A 15,384-nucleotide genomic window follows, 5' to 3' on the forward strand; every position below is an offset into this window, starting at 1 on the left:
CAGCTGCTTACGCCGGCTCCCCGAGGCTGTGCGGGCAGCGCGTGCGAAAAGCCGACAAAAGGCGCCAGCGAGGGAGCCCATGGCATACCCAAGAGATATGAAGAAGTAGTTAAGAGATGTGGCCAACGAATACCGTGCTGTCTGAAATCCTTCGTTTTAAAACAGCACTTTCCCCTCTCTCCCTCCTTTCCCTCTTGCACAGCAGGGCAGGAAGCCGTCGCCGGGAGCACCGCGCGCCCCTCTCCCTTCTTCCCTCCCTCCCTCCTGCAGCCTTCCGCGTCCCCAGCTGGAGCCTCTCTCCGAAGCTTTCCGCCGGATGGTGTCACCGCCAAATGTGTCCGGCGAAACGGAGGCGGCGGCGGTTGTTGTTGTGAGGCTGGAACCCGGAACTGCCTCGGCGGCCGACCAAACAAACCTCAGGCTCCCTTGGCCCTTTGGCGACGCCTTCTCGGCTGCTGAGCATGAAGGGGCGAGCTGCGGACGGGGCGCCTCGCGGGGAGTGAACCACCACCACCGGCGAGCCGCCAGCTCCGTTACGGGCAGGAGGAGAAGCCCCATGAGGAAGCCGAGGCCGCGGTAGGGTGAGAGGCGTCTAGGTGTGGGGTGGCAAAAAGGGCGGCGCGCGCGCTCAGCTTGAGGGTGTCGTCGGGGTGCCTTGCAGGGAGGGTTGAAGCAGGAGGAAGGCGGCGGGCCGTGGGGCAGGGAGAAGTTGTTGAGGAGGCGTGTTGGAGAGAGTCAATGGTCCTGAGCCTGGGGTGGGGGGCATGAGAATCCAGGGACGCTGTGGTGGGGTGTGTGGGGTGGTGAAAGTTGCACGGCGCCTGGTTGGGTTCCCAGTGGCAGAATACGCGCAGGGCGACTTGCCCTCTCGGAGCCCACGTGGAAGAAGAAACTGCTAAAAGTTTACACCTGGTTGGTTTGACGCTGCCCTGGTTTGGGTCGCGCGCCAACAAGGATGAAGTTTGTATGATGGTGTTGAGTTGACCTTAAGAGAGAATAGCGAAATAGCTTACAGCTGTTGTCACCTGTGACGCTGTGTGCGAATGCCTCGGTTGTGTTTAGGATGAAGAACGTTTGGGACATTACAATAATCCCATATGTTCTGCATCCTAAACAGAACCAACACATTATTATTGTAGTAATCTGCAGTTTGATAAGAGTATATATTTAAAGTAGGTGAACAAATGAGGAAATTAAGTTATTTTGGATATGCAGAAGATATTAAAAATAAATTTAAGGAACTGCAGGAAGAGGGGGGGAAAGGAAGTCAAGTTTTGAAATGTTAAAATGATTGTAAAATTAGTGAAATATATAAACCTGAAAAGCATAATTTTTTTAAAAAAGAAAAAGAATATTTGGGACAGAAATCCCATAGCAAAAACCCATATATGTTTGAATGTGTTGCTTCAGATTTGTTCCCTCCTACTAGGCACTTTAACAGGAGTTGTTTTAAATTGATACAATAGATGCTTTTATTATTATTATTATGGGTTGCATACAAAACTTATTATATTTGGGCTGCAAATTGTCATCGGAAGTGATACACAAACTGGTGGTGAGATTATGTGAGCTACAAAACTTATAGCTTTGGAATTGTTGCTTAACAGCCTGTGCTGCAAAACAGTTGAGAGAGAGAATAACATTATTTAAGTCAGGCATGACCAAACTTGGCCCTCCAGATGTTTTGGGACTACAGCTCCTATCATCCCTAGCTAACAGGACCAGTGGTCAGGGATGGTGAGAATTGTAGTCCCAAAACATCTGGAGGGCCAAGTTCCAGATGGGTCCGTTCCAGACGGGTCCGCGGAGTACTCAACCTGAAGCGTACTTAACCCGAAGCATGGGTGTAATTGGTTCCGGAAGTCTGTTCATAAACTGAAGCATTCATAAACTGAAGCGAACTTCCCCATTGAAAGTAATGGAAAGTGAATTAATCTGTTCCAGATGGGTCCGCAGCGTTCGTAAACCGAGGTGTTCATAAACCGAGGTTCCACTCTACTCTGATTTGAAAGTTTCTGGCAGTGGCAGTAGGTTAGCTTTCTACAGTAATTTTATGCATACTAGGAAGATATAACATGAGTTTCTTTTCTTTTTTTAAAGGTTCCATCAACAAAGACACAATGCTTGAGTCGTATGTGACTCCTATTCTAATGAGCTATGTGAATCGCTACATTAAGAACTTGAAGCCTTCTGATCTACAGCTATCACTCTGGGGAGGAGATGTTGTTCTTAGCAAGCTTGAGTTAAAACTTGATGTACTTGAACAGGTATGTTTTTTGTGCTTAACTCAAATAAATTAGGTAAAGGTAAAGGGGCCCCTGACCATTAGGTCCAGTCATGACTGACTCTGGGGTTGTGGCGCTCATCTCGCGTTATTGGCCGAGGGAGCCGGTGTACAGCTTCCAGGTCATGTGCCCAGCATGACAAAGCTGCTTCTGGCGAACCAGAGCAGCACACGGAAACACCGTTTACCTTCCCGCTTGGAGCAGTACCTATTTATTTACTTGCACTTTTTGGTGTGCTTTTGAACTGCTAGGTGGGCAGGAGCTGGGACCGAACAACGGGAGCTCACCCCGTCGCAGGGATTAGAACCGCCGACCTTCTGATTGGCAAGCCCTAGGCTCAGTGGTTTAGACCACAGCGCCACCCGCATAACATTAAATAAGCTGTCCTGAATTAACTTTGGGTGAATGATACCTTTTTAAAGCATTATTGAGACTAGTGTATATTCCATGTTTCTCAGAAGTAAAATTAGGTGAATTTAGGGTGCAAACAGTGCCTTACTACTCTGGAATATTTTTCTATGTTAATGCATGAAGGTATTTTCCCCCCATCCTTCCATGTTTGTGAAGCCTGGCCTCAATTCCTCTCTCAAGACCCTCCATAGCTTTGTCTCAGGCTACCTAGTTCTATATTGGTGGCATCTCTTTCCCACAAACATCAAGCACCTTTGTACTTACATCTTCTGTTGATGAGTACGCAAGAAGCCTTGCGGTACAGAAGCCACAAATATTGTGCTCCCATAGCTTGATCTCAGGGCTTCATGAAGGATGACCCTTCTTCACATAACGTATTGTTAACCGAGTGGACCTGACTTTTTCATGAATTTAAAAGGAGCTCAAGTCTATTTCTGCATTTGTCTGAAGTAATGAGCCACCTGCTATATTAACATAATTATTTACAATTAAGTATAGTAGACAGCAGTCTTGTGTTGAATGTCAGTAACATCTTGGTACTTGAGGAAAGTAACTTTGGTTAGGATCCAGTGATGCAATGTATGTATAGGGGGAGAACCATACCTGCACCTGTTGCTTGCTTTGGTACAGCAGTTCTATTGCTGAAGAGACAAGTTGCAAATCCTCAGATGTGGGAATTGTTGCATCATAACACAGAAATGTAGGGATGACTGTTGTGGTTCTCCTGCTATGTGTGAATCTTGAACATTACTTCTTTCCTCTGGAGCAGTGTTAGAAACTGAGATATGAAAGCTAGGAGCTAAATGGCATCTTAAACCTAGGTTATGGCAAAATAAAAAATTCCTTCAGTAGCACCTTAAAGACCAACTAAGTTTATATTTTGGTATGAGCTTTCGTGTTATGGGCGCAACATTGGAGTGTCTAGGCACACTTTTTTATAACAAGAATACGAAGCTGAAAATGAATGAACTGCAGCTAAAAACGTAAGTTCATTTTTCACAAGGGCTAGTCCTTATCTGAAGACTGCAAAAAACAAAGCCATGTTTCCCCTGCCCGCCTCCCTAATAGGATCTCTTCTCCAGTATTCAGAGAGTGGCTGGAAGTGGGGAGGCAGAAAAGGTCCCACTCTGCAGTCAAGCCCTGGATTCTCCCTACACCCCCTTTCCTTCATATAAATATGACTTTTTTGGCACCAGAATTAACACATACAAAAGGCCTACACATCTGATGGCAGAAACACCCACCTTGAGTGTCCAGTTCGCAAACCTAAGACCTATCGTATTGGAAGCCTAGCGGGGAGAATTTCTCCTCCCACACCCTCAGTGCCAACAGTCGCAGTTTTAATCTGAAATCTTAGGCACAGTACTGCGCTCAGAGCTCAAAAATTCCCTGTCGCAAAACGTGCCTAGAACAATGGGAGTTTTGAACGCTGCTCTGGAGAATAAACTCTGGTCCTCAGTGGATATTACTTCTGACTCACTGTGCATTTTTATAATTGTCCTTTATAATATAAAAAAACTTGCTTTAGCATACTTTCCCGGTAAAGGTAAAGGGACCCCTGACCATTAGGTCCAGTCGCAGACGACTCTGGGGTTGTGGCGCTCATCTCGCTTTATTGGCCAAGGGAGCCAGCGTACAGCTTCCAGGTCATGTGGCCAGCATGACTAAGCCGCTTCTGGTGAAACCAGAGCAGTGCACGGAAACACCATTTACCTTCCTGCTGGAGGTACCTATTTATCTACTTGCACTTTGATGTGCTTTCGAACTGCTAGGTTGGCAGGAGCTCATTTATCTAATTACTGTTAGTTTTTTTCCCCTTTTGCCAAGTGTTTTTTTCAAGAATTAATTTGATTCGGTTTTATTGGTCATGTGTTCTGTGCTTTATGATTTTAATTTTTTTATACAGAACCATGATATATTTTTATGAGCTAGAAGTTTATAAATTGTTTTATAAATAATATTTATATATGCCTACATCATATTCATGTGATTAAAATGAGGAATCTTTTTTATCTCATATGGTAGTAAAAAAGATTAATAGATGAAAATGACCTTTTTTGATCAATGTTAATGAAGTTTAAAATTGCCACACTGGTGTTTCTGAAACACAATATAAAGAGCTACATTAGAGCTATATTATAGAAAGGGTTTTGAAATTGAGGAAAGATTCAAGATCAAGTGTCACACATGGTGTGGAGGAGGCTAAGGAGGAAACTGCTTTTTGAGGAATATGTTCTGTGTTTTAGGATAAACATTAAAAAAATATCTTCTGAAGGATTCTCAAATCGCTTGGCTAAGTTGAACATATTTCTAGACCTAGAAATGATATTTAGAAAGAAGGTGGGTATGATGTATCTGTTTAAACTTGCTTGTCATTAAAATGGATGTACACATTTGTTCTGTGTAGCATCAATCAACATACTTAATAAAGATAAAGTCTAATGTAAGATATTGGACTATATTCTTTTTTGACATACCAGTATGTATTCTTGGCAATCTTGCACTTTCGGTCAGCATATTAAAGAAGCTCTCTTCATCTAAACAAAAGAGAACATACAAAACGGATGTTTTGTTTACTCAGAAGTAAGTTGTTCAGTGGACTTGCTCTCAAAAAAGTGCATTGGATTGCAGCTTTAAGTGGTGTCTCCTGGGTTGTCAGCGTTTGACATCTGACTTGATTCTACATTTTGACAACTTCACTTTGTTAAGTTGAAAACGTTTGTTGAAAAAACACCGAGCTGTATTTATACAACAAATAGTGAGTCAGGCAGCTGTCATAAAAGGCAAACAAGTTGTTTTCAAACTTTCAGCAGCTTTTTGTTATCCACTTCTATGTTTTCTTCACTGTTATTCTCTACCCTGATGGAGGCTGAGCTCCTGTGTTTCCTCTTGAAGCATTAGGACAGTGGCATTGAATCTTCTATCTTTTCCAAAGTTGTGAAATTGCTCTACACAATAGTAGTAGTTCATGGGAACTTATATATCTTAAAACCTAGCTTATAAACACAGTGGACCTGGACCTGATCTCGAGAAACAGTTGCACATCTTTTCATAAAAACAGAATTGAACAGTAGCCCCTAAAGTAACTTCTGTCCCCTGCACCATGGTGCTATCTCACATACTGCTGCTGTAATACTGTGCACAGTACCAACACACACACACACACCCCAACACTGGCTTGGGCATGTGTACACTCACACCCTTGCCTGAATGGTTGCATGTCTATGTGTAAGAACATATGACCTTGATGGATTATCAGGAAGGTTCCTTCGATTTACTGTTTTTGGTGCCTGCTTAAATCATTTTTGTTTAGGCAGGCCTGCCCAGTCCCTGACCTATAGATGTTAACATGCTTTTAATTATTTTAACTGGCTTTATGTAGAAGTAGATACCATTTCTCATTGGCATTGCTTCTTGAGTACATGCATTCCTTGTTCATTCAGCATCTGTTCATAGACCCTGGAAACCTTCCACCAGACATTCAATGACTTTCACCCCACCATCAACCTAACAATGAACCAATCTATGCAAGAAATACATTTTTTGGACACTACTATAAAAATACAGGATGGACGTATAGACACCACCTTATACAGAAAACCAACTGACTGACAAACATATCTACATGCTTCTAGCTACCATCCCAAACATACCAAACAATCCATCGTATACAGCCAGGCCCTACGTTACAACCGTATCTGTTCCAACTCTACAGACAGAGAATCTCACCTAAGAGATCTACAGCAAACCTTTTTAGAACTAAAATATCCACCTGATGAAGTTAAACAACAGATCAACAGAGCCAGACTGATACCTAGGGAGAACCTGCTGCAAGACAGACCCAAAAAAGAAAATAACAGAACACCACTAGTCATCACATACAGCTCCCAAGTTAAAACAGTACAACGCATCATCAGAGATCTACAGCCTCTCCTGGACAATGACAGCTCCCTTTCTCAAGCTCTGGGAGGAAGACCTTTCATTGCCTACAGACAGCCACCCAATCTTAAACAACTCCTCACCCACAATAATACAACCACCAGACTTAACATGGACACTGGTACCAGAGCCTGCAATAAACCCAGATGCCAACTTTGCTGCCACATACACCCGGACAACATCATTACTGGCCCCAACAACATCCAACATACCATCTCAGGACTATTTAATTGCTCATCTTCTAACATTGTGTATGCCATCAAATGCCAACGGTGCCCTTCAGCTCTCTATATTGGACAAACAGCCCAAACCCTACGCCAAAGGATAAATGGACATAAATCTGACATCAGGAACCATAAGACTGAAAAACCAGTAGGAGAACACTTCAATCTCCCAGGACATTCTATACAAGATCTCAAAGCAGCTGTTTTATTACAGAGAAATTTCAGGAACAGACTGGAAAGGGAAGTTGCTGAATTGGAAACCATTACCAAGCTTAAAACCATGGAAGCACCTGGGATGAATAGAGATATCGGATTCTTATCTCATTATGCATGATTAAGCTTTCCTTAGCACCTCAGCCCAGGACTAATTGCAGCCATCAGCAGCCATTAACACCCATCTACAGGTTTACCACTCCCATCAGCCCATCTCCCATTCCCACCCACCCCCACCACCCTCTGTATATATATATAGGGTCTGACACTTCTGTTTCTAGTGTATCTGAAGAAGTGTGCATGCACACGAAAGCTCATACCAAAATATAAACTTAGTTGGTCTTTAAGGTGCTACTGAAGAAATTTTTTTATTTTGCTTCGACTCAGACCAACACGGCTACCTACCTGTAACCATTCAGCCTCTGTTACTCAATTCAACAAATAGCAGTTCATGTATATGACAGAGTGCTTATGAATCAAGGCAATTTTATGTAGGATCAGAATATAATGTTTCTCCTAGGCTTGGCTATACAGTAGCTCCTAGGGTTGTCAGACTCAATAGAGGACAGGAATTCTGTGCCTTTAATTGCCCTGCTCTCTTTTGAGTCTGGAAACCTTAAAGAGAAACCAGCAGACCCTTTGCTTGGAAATTAAACAAAGGGTCTGCTGGTTTTTCTTTAAGGTTTCCAGACTCAAAAGAGAGCAGGGCAATTAAAGGCACAGAAGTCCTGTCCTCTATTGAGTCTGACAACCCTAGTAGCTTCTAATGTCTGTTGTTAGTGTCTGGAGTTCCTTTTATATGTCAAAAGTGAACTGCAAATGTGCCATGCAACTCACAGTGCAACATCTCTTATTCATGACACAGTTGTGGAATAAGGGGCTGACTTGTTATACATTATTGAAACCTATTGGGTGAGCTAACTGGGCCTCACCTGACTCAGATTGACCTGCCTGAGTATTTGGTGTGGCACCAATCCAGAGGGTGGAGGGCGGTTGCTCCTGGGGGCGGGTGTCTTTAATATTCAAACTGAGTCCACCTTATTAGGACCACCTCAGAACTTTATGGCCACCTTAACAATTGTGGAGCTGTCTCAGTACTGTATACCATTGACCCAGCATATATTGCACGTCTGACAACTGATCTGGAATTTGCTGGAGAATGAATTTGGAATGATCCAGTGGCTGTGCAGATTTTGACCCTGTTGTGGGTGGAATCGCTCACTGGTGAGGTTTGGATTGGCTGTGGCTGTCTCCCCCTGTGGAGGTGCGGGACCCATTAAGATGGATCTTGGAGCAATGAATCAGCCCAGTTCTCAGTCTCAGGTGCTACACATCACAGAGCAGCTACAGCCTACCATGTGGCAACATTGAAAACACCTATTCCACAGCTGTTGCCTCCTCAGTGAACTTTTTTTTAGTGGCAAATGGTCTGGTTAAATCAAGTTTGGTAATAAAGACAGATAATTGTGGTGGAAGCTGAATTCTGTTTGTGCTGACTAGTAAGGAGGAGGCAGACTACTGCCGAAGCCACAGGTATATTGTATGAAGCTTTCCAAGGAGAAGCATGGTGGAAAGTTGGATTTAATTACCTGTGAAGTGTTATTTTAGTCTCTGGAGAGTAGAGCATACAGGAAAAGGTTGTCTCCTCTTCTGGAAGGCAGGGTTAAAACTGGAACAAACTGTTCAAGGTGGCAAGACTGACAAAGAGGGAATCTTCTTAGCAGCCTTACAGACCTCAGGGCCTGTGAGTTTTGTCAGGACCACGGAAAGAGGAGAGAAACACCAGCTGTGGCATATTGCCACCTTTCTCTTTTGTGTGTGTTCTTTTTCTACTATGGAAAAGGAGTGGGAGACCTTTGCTGTTTATACTTGTGGCCGATGATTCATACCACTCAGGATAAGGTCCTGTATGAGTTGGAGAGAGGGGTGAAAGTTGTTAAGTTGCGCAAAGGTCACAAAGTAGAGTGGGGACTTTGTGTGACTATCTTGCTGGGTTTTATTAAATTAACATTTGTAATTGCTGCCCTTATTACAGTTGCTTTGTTTGCATTATCATGGAACTGTTTGTTGTTTACTGGGCCTGTTGATATGATTTTGTAACTGCTGTACATGGTTATATTTTTCTGTATGTCCTTTCTACTTTGTTCTTTTGTTTCCTCACTCTTGGATTGAAAATATTCAATGAATAGCAGGTTATAAATATTTCTAATGAAAAGTAAATCACTCAGAAGCTCATTGTGGTTTATGTAGCTCTTTGAAGGCAAAGTTGTAGGAAGCCCATGCTATTAAAATCTGGAAGGAAGGCCCTGGTTTTCCCGTTGATGGGGATGAACCCATGTGCTGATTATACGGAGCAAGGACTCCTCTGTGGCAAATGCCCTACCGTGTTTCCCCTTTTTTAATACGTAGTCAAAAAGTAAGCCAGGGCAGCCATTTTAAGCATTTGAGAAATATAAGACATACCCCGAAAATAAGACATACCTCCATGCCTGCCAGCTGGGGGCCTGGAACCAGCTGCTGCAGCGTGGAACGCTCAGCAGCGGCGGGCAAAGCAAGGAAGCAGAGCGCGGAGATACAGGTAAGTTGTAGCGGGGAAATCAGCTGTTCCTGGTTCAGTTGTAGCACGCGCCTAGCGAAGTCAGCCCTGAGGGAAAATGGCGTTTAAAAACGCCTTTCGAAGTGATTTCAGCTTGCCTCCCTGCCACCCGGAACCGGCTGCTGCAGCGCGGAGCGCTCAGCAGCGCCGGGCGGAGCACCCAGCAGCGCCCAGGTGGAGCGCCCAGCAACACGGACGGAGCACTCAGCAGCACCAGGAGGAGTGCCCCACCGTGCCGGGCGGCGGGGTGGCAGGCTTCCTTGGCAGGGCCAGGAAAAGACGAGGCCGCTGGCTCGGGCGCTCCTGAGTCCTGACCCCAGCCGCTTCCACACGGCAGCAGCATAAGAGCCATGTGGCCACATGGAGAGGCGAGCGCCCGAGCAGGAAACGCGCTCTCTGCAAAGCTCTGCACTCACTTCATCCGCCCGAAGGGAAAGCGAAGTGGGGAAGAGAAAAAGAGAAAAAAACGAAGCGGCTCTTTTTCTCTTCCCCACTTCGCTTTCCCGTCGGGCGGATGAAGTGAGTGCAGAGCTTTGCAGAGCGCGCGTCTCCCACTCGGGCGCTCGCCTCTCCAAGCTCTGCACTCGCTTCATCCGCCCGACGGGAAAGCGAAGTGGGGAAGAGAAAAAGAGCCGCTTCGTTTTTTTCTCTTTTTCTCTTCCCCACTTCGCTTTCCCGTCGGGCGGATGAAGTGAGTGCAGAGCTTGGAGAGGCGAGCGCCCGAGTGGGAGACGCGCGCTCTGTAATGCTCTGCACTCACTTCATCTGCCCGACGGGAAAGCGAAGTGGGGAAGAGAAAAAGAGAAAAAACCGAAGCGGCTCTTTTTCTCTTCCCCACTTCGCTTTCCCGTCGGGCGGATGAAATGAGTGTAGAGCTTTGCAGAGAGCGCGTTTCCCACTCGGGCGCTCGCCTCTCCATGTGGCCGCACGGCTCTTTTGCTGCTGCCGTGTGGAAGCGGCTGGGGTCAGGACTCAGGAGCGCCCGAGCCAGCGGCCTCGTCTCTTCCTGGCCCTGCCAAGGAAGCCTGCCACCCCGCCGCCCGGCACGGTGGGGCACTCCTCCTGGTGCTGCTGAGCGCTCCGTCCGTGTTGCTGGGCACTCCGCCCGGCGCTGCTGAGCACTCCACGCTGTAGCAGCTGGTTCCGGGCGGCGGGGAGGCAGGCTGAAATCACTTCAAACAGCATTTTAAAATGCCATTTTCCCTTCTCAGGGCTGACTTCGCTAGGCGCCAAGCCTTAAGACATCCCCTGAAAATAAGACACCGTGGTTTTTTTTGACAAAAAAAAGTTATAAGACGGTGTCTTAAAAAGGGGGAAACACGGTATATGTGGAACACCTTTCCTGGGGATGTTTGGTTGTTCCCTTCCCTTGATGGCTTTCAAATGCCAACGAAAGATGTGCATCTCATCTTTAGCACATGGTTGAGGAAGTTGTGTTATGTTTTTATATTTGTACTTTGATACAGAATTTTAATTGATCTCCTAATTGTAGTTTTGAGTATATTTTTGAATTCTGTTAAGCATTCTGAGCTCCTTGGGGAGGAAGGGGGCATAGAAATTTGATAATAAGTGTTTATTTGAAGGCAACCTCAGGATCCACTTCCTAGCTTGAGAATTCCTATTCAAGTTTACTTAAGTGTTTTGTATGTGTATGGGGGGATTGGCAGTGTAAGACCATGTTGTTCATTTATTTTTGTTGAATTTTAGTGGCCATTGATAATTAGGCAGAGGGCCTTCTCGGTGATGGCGACTGCCGTGAGGAAGGCCCTCCGATCAGATGTCAAGGAAATAAATAACTATCTGACTTTTAGAAGACATCTGAAGGCAGCCCTGTTTAGGGAAGTTTTTAATGTTGATGTTTTATTATGTTTTTAATCTGTTGGGAGCCACCCAGAGTGGCTGGGGAAACTCAGCCGGATGGGCGGGGTATAAATAATAAATTATTATTTTTTATTATTAGAAGTTTGGGTTAACTGTATATAGTTTATGGATTTTATGTTTTATAAGTTGTGCTTGTTTTTTCAATGAGTCTTCAAGCTTAGAACTGAATAAAAGGCAAATGAATTAATGCAGTGTGTGTGATGTGTCAGAATAGATACAACTTGACACACATTGATTATGTTCTTGGTTTATTTATATGAATGAGGTAGTTCCCCATTATCCGGGAAACTATTTTGAAATGCACCAAAATTTATGTCAGACAGCTTGCAGCAGAAAAACTTGTTAAATTGAATTTGGATAACTGTAACTATATGCTCAAGCTGCTCATTTTATTTCATTTTGCTTTTAATAGCTAGCTTGGTAATTTGATATGACTTTTGTTTTCAAGGAGCTGAAACTACCATTCACATTTTTAAGCGGACACATTCATGAACTGCGCATCCACGTACCATGGACAAAGCTTGGTTCCGAGCCAGTTGTGATTACAATAAATACAATGGAGTGCATTTTGAAGCTGAAGGATGGAGTCCAGGTAAGAAAACAACATGAAATCTTTAAAAAGACAATATATATGAACTTAATGGATTTTACAGGAACTTGGATACATGGTTAGTTTCCCTAGCAAAAGGCTACCATGATGTTCACCTTATCCTTATGGGGTTTCCTCCTGAAAGTCACTTTCTATTGCTGTCAAGTTGTGATTGGAAGCTCAGTTTCTTGTTGATTCCACTGATTCTTTGAAGAAGGTGAAATGTTTTTCTTGCTGTACCCTGTTTCTCATATTTTAAGACATACCCATAAAATAAGCCATAGCAGGATTTTTAAGCATTCAAGGAATATAAGCCATACCCCGAAAATAAGACATAGTGATAGGCGCAGCAGCAATGCCGGCCGCGGCAGGAGGAGGAGGAAAAAATAAGACATCCCTTGAAAATAAGCCATAGTGTGTTTTTTTGAGGAAAAAATAAATATAAGACATGTCTTATAATATGAGAAACACGGTAGCAATCTTTTGGACTAGCTATAATTGTTCCAGTTTTCTGTTAACTAAAAATCTGGATCTCATTGCTGGAGTTGAGTACTGGCATCCTTCCAAAATGAGGAAGTGAAGTAGGGAAACTAGTACCAGTAGTTTTTTATTATTGTGCTTCAATATTTTCATACCAGTGCACTTACCACATTTACATTTTGATTTTAATTTTTATTTCACTTTTCTTCTTTGTCATCCTGGAATGGATCTTTGTAGTTGAGTTTTTTCATTTCCCCCCTTTTTTATACTTTCCCATCATTAAGATGTTGAATGTGCAGAAGGGATGTTGAGATGGAACAACAACAACAACAACAACATTATTTTTTTTGTACCCTGCCCATCTGTCTGGGTTGTCCCAGCCACTCTGGGCGGCTTCCAGTATAGTGAAATAGATTCTGGTGTTGAGTAGTACACCAGGTTTTACTTTCTCCTAGCTGCTAAACTTATGAATATGTGCTTTTGCACAATGGTAAGCAAATATTACTGGTTTTTTAAATAAATAAATAAATAATAAATAATAAATAATACTGATTATGAAAGAAGGTGGCCAAGGAGTGGAGCAACACGTGAGGTTGGTTTAAACCAGTAATGCACAAAATTGTGTTTATTTAATGAAGTTTAAGATCAGAGGTCTTTGGTACATTCCGAAAATGGGAACGTACCTTTCCCCTAATACCTTTCTTCAGTTCTACTATGCAAAGCTGCTCCTTCTACCTGTTCTGCCCACACAATCCATTTTTGTATCCCACAACAGTAAAGGAAAGCTTTGTGTTGAGACACAGTACATCTCTGAATGCAAGACATGGAGTGGGGCAGTGGAGGGAAGACTCTTGGCTTCATTCCCTGCTTGTAAGCATCCCAGAGATGCTGGGTGGTATCCAACTAACTTGTCCCATCAGCAGAAGGAATTCGGCTCGCGCAATGGAATGTCTACCCTCTCCTCCCCGCACCTCTCATTTCCCCCCTGCGCAGACTTGCCATTAATCTCTGGAATTCACCATCATAAGATGTAACAGTGGCCACTAGCTTTGATTACATTAATTATCTCCCCACCCCCTGATTATGGAAGATAAAAAACTGCTAACATTGAGTTTCAAGGTGGTACACCACTAAAAAACAGATGCTAAGAACTAATGGAGAAAGGCCATTACTTTCATGCTCTGCCTTTGAGCAGACACTGTTAGGAGCACAACCCCAAAACACTCTTATCCCTCACATGCACAGAAAAATACCTTTGTCTTTGAAGATTAGCTTTCCACACAGATTTACTTAGAACATTTTTACTCTGCCTTTCAAAGCAATAGTCTCAAGACAGATAATATAAATATAAATAAATGTTCATTCACTCATAGTGGTGGTTCTCTCCCCCCCCCCCCGGGAGTTTTCTGAACTTGATGCAGTGATAAGACAAAAAGTGCAAGCATTCAGGTGCTTAAAGTCTTGCACAAAGACTTGCATTCCTTCCATGCAGCAAGCTCTACAATAGCAACCAACTGGAAAGGCTTATAAAATTCCAGTATTTCCGGGAAGTAACACCTCTGGAGCCACTTAATGTGGAAATCTGGCTAATCAAACAAAGAAAGCAAAGGGATGGGTTAAGCCAGAAACAGTTTGAATCTTTTTTTTTAAATCATGCTATTCACTTATACATTGTGGCAGATAGAAAAACACCATTAGGTTGTTGCAGGATCTTCAGTGACACATGAATTTCTTACTGGATTGATATAATTGTGTCCAAGTATTTTTTATACCTGTTTCTGTGTTAGATACATAGATATTGCAAAAACAAACAAACCCCAGTGAAATAAAAAGTAACCATTTGAAGCAGCAATGGCAAGCAGTGATTACAGCTATAACTGGTATATTTAGTGGTCAAAAATTAATCTGAATGAAAATATTTTTAAGTCCCTGAAATGGACTGTGTTGCTAGATTTGGCAATTTCTTGTGGGAGATGGTTCTATAATCTCAGGGCAACATTCTCAGCTGTTGCCACTAATTTTTAGAAGGCAGTTGAAATTACTATTCTTCAAATATTCTACACCTAGGCTTTTTAACTAACTCTCAGCATCTAGAATCAATCTGACATCTAGTTGATTGTGTACTTAAACAATTGGTTTATTAAACCTCTTTACTCCATTATATTCTCCTAAAAATTAGGGTCGCTACTAAATAAATACATCTATACGTACTATATATGTGTACATTTTATTCATTTTGTATTTGGATTGTCTACAAAGTACCAATGCTACTAAGGGACGCAGGTGGCGCTGTGGGTTAAACCACAGAGCCTAGGACTTGCCGATCAGAAGGTCGGCGATTCGAATCCCTGCGACGGGGTGAGCTCCCATTGCTTGGTCCCAGCTCCTGCCAACCTAGCAGTTCGAAAGCATGTCAAAGTGGAGGTAGATAAAGTGCAAGTGGGAAGGTAAACGGCGTTTCCGTGTGCTGTTCTGGTTCGCCGGAAGCGGCTTTGTCATGCTGGTCACATGACCTGGAAGCTGTACGCCAGCTCCCTCAGCCAATAACACGAGATGAGCGCCGCAACCCCAGAGTCGGTCACGACAGGACCTAATGGTCAGGGGTCCCTTTACCTTTACCAGTGCTACTGCATACAATGCTCTAATCTCCTTAACAGGCTCGTGTTTAATAATTAGCATGGAAAAATCTGACTACATCTGAAACATCATTTGCATACATTTAGATTATTTAGTATTTCAGCATAATGATACAGTATAAATCTCTGT

At 43.5% G+C, this 15,384-nt stretch overlaps 1 protein-coding gene across 5 annotated transcripts in view; it reads left to right on the top strand.

Annotated features, from left to right (window-relative positions):
* Nucleotides 1–304: 304 nt before the first annotated feature.
* The window catches only part of VPS13B (vacuolar protein sorting 13 homolog B), a 384,018-nt gene continuing 368,938 nt past the window's right edge, over nt 305–15,384 (top strand). For 4 of the 5 annotated variants that reach the window (XM_035126124.3, XM_035126121.3, XM_035126123.3 and 1 more), the window contains exons 1-3: nt 305–576; nt 2,101–2,267; nt 11,998–12,141. In XM_035126124.3, coding sequence (XP_034982015.3) covers nt 2,121–2,267; nt 11,998–12,141 — 291 coding nt within the window. In that variant the 5' untranslated portion in view covers nt 305–576; nt 2,101–2,120. Of the gene's footprint in view, nt 582–2,100; nt 2,268–11,997; nt 12,142–15,384 lie in introns of all 5 variants that reach the window. The other variant, XM_035126122.3, reaches the window with a different exon arrangement.

This window comes from Zootoca vivipara, chromosome 8 (genome assembly GCF_965207765.1).
Source record: "Zootoca vivipara chromosome 8, rZooViv2.hap1.1, whole genome shotgun sequence".
Classification (NCBI taxonomy): Eukaryota; Metazoa; Chordata; class Lepidosauria; order Squamata; family Lacertidae; genus Zootoca; species Zootoca vivipara.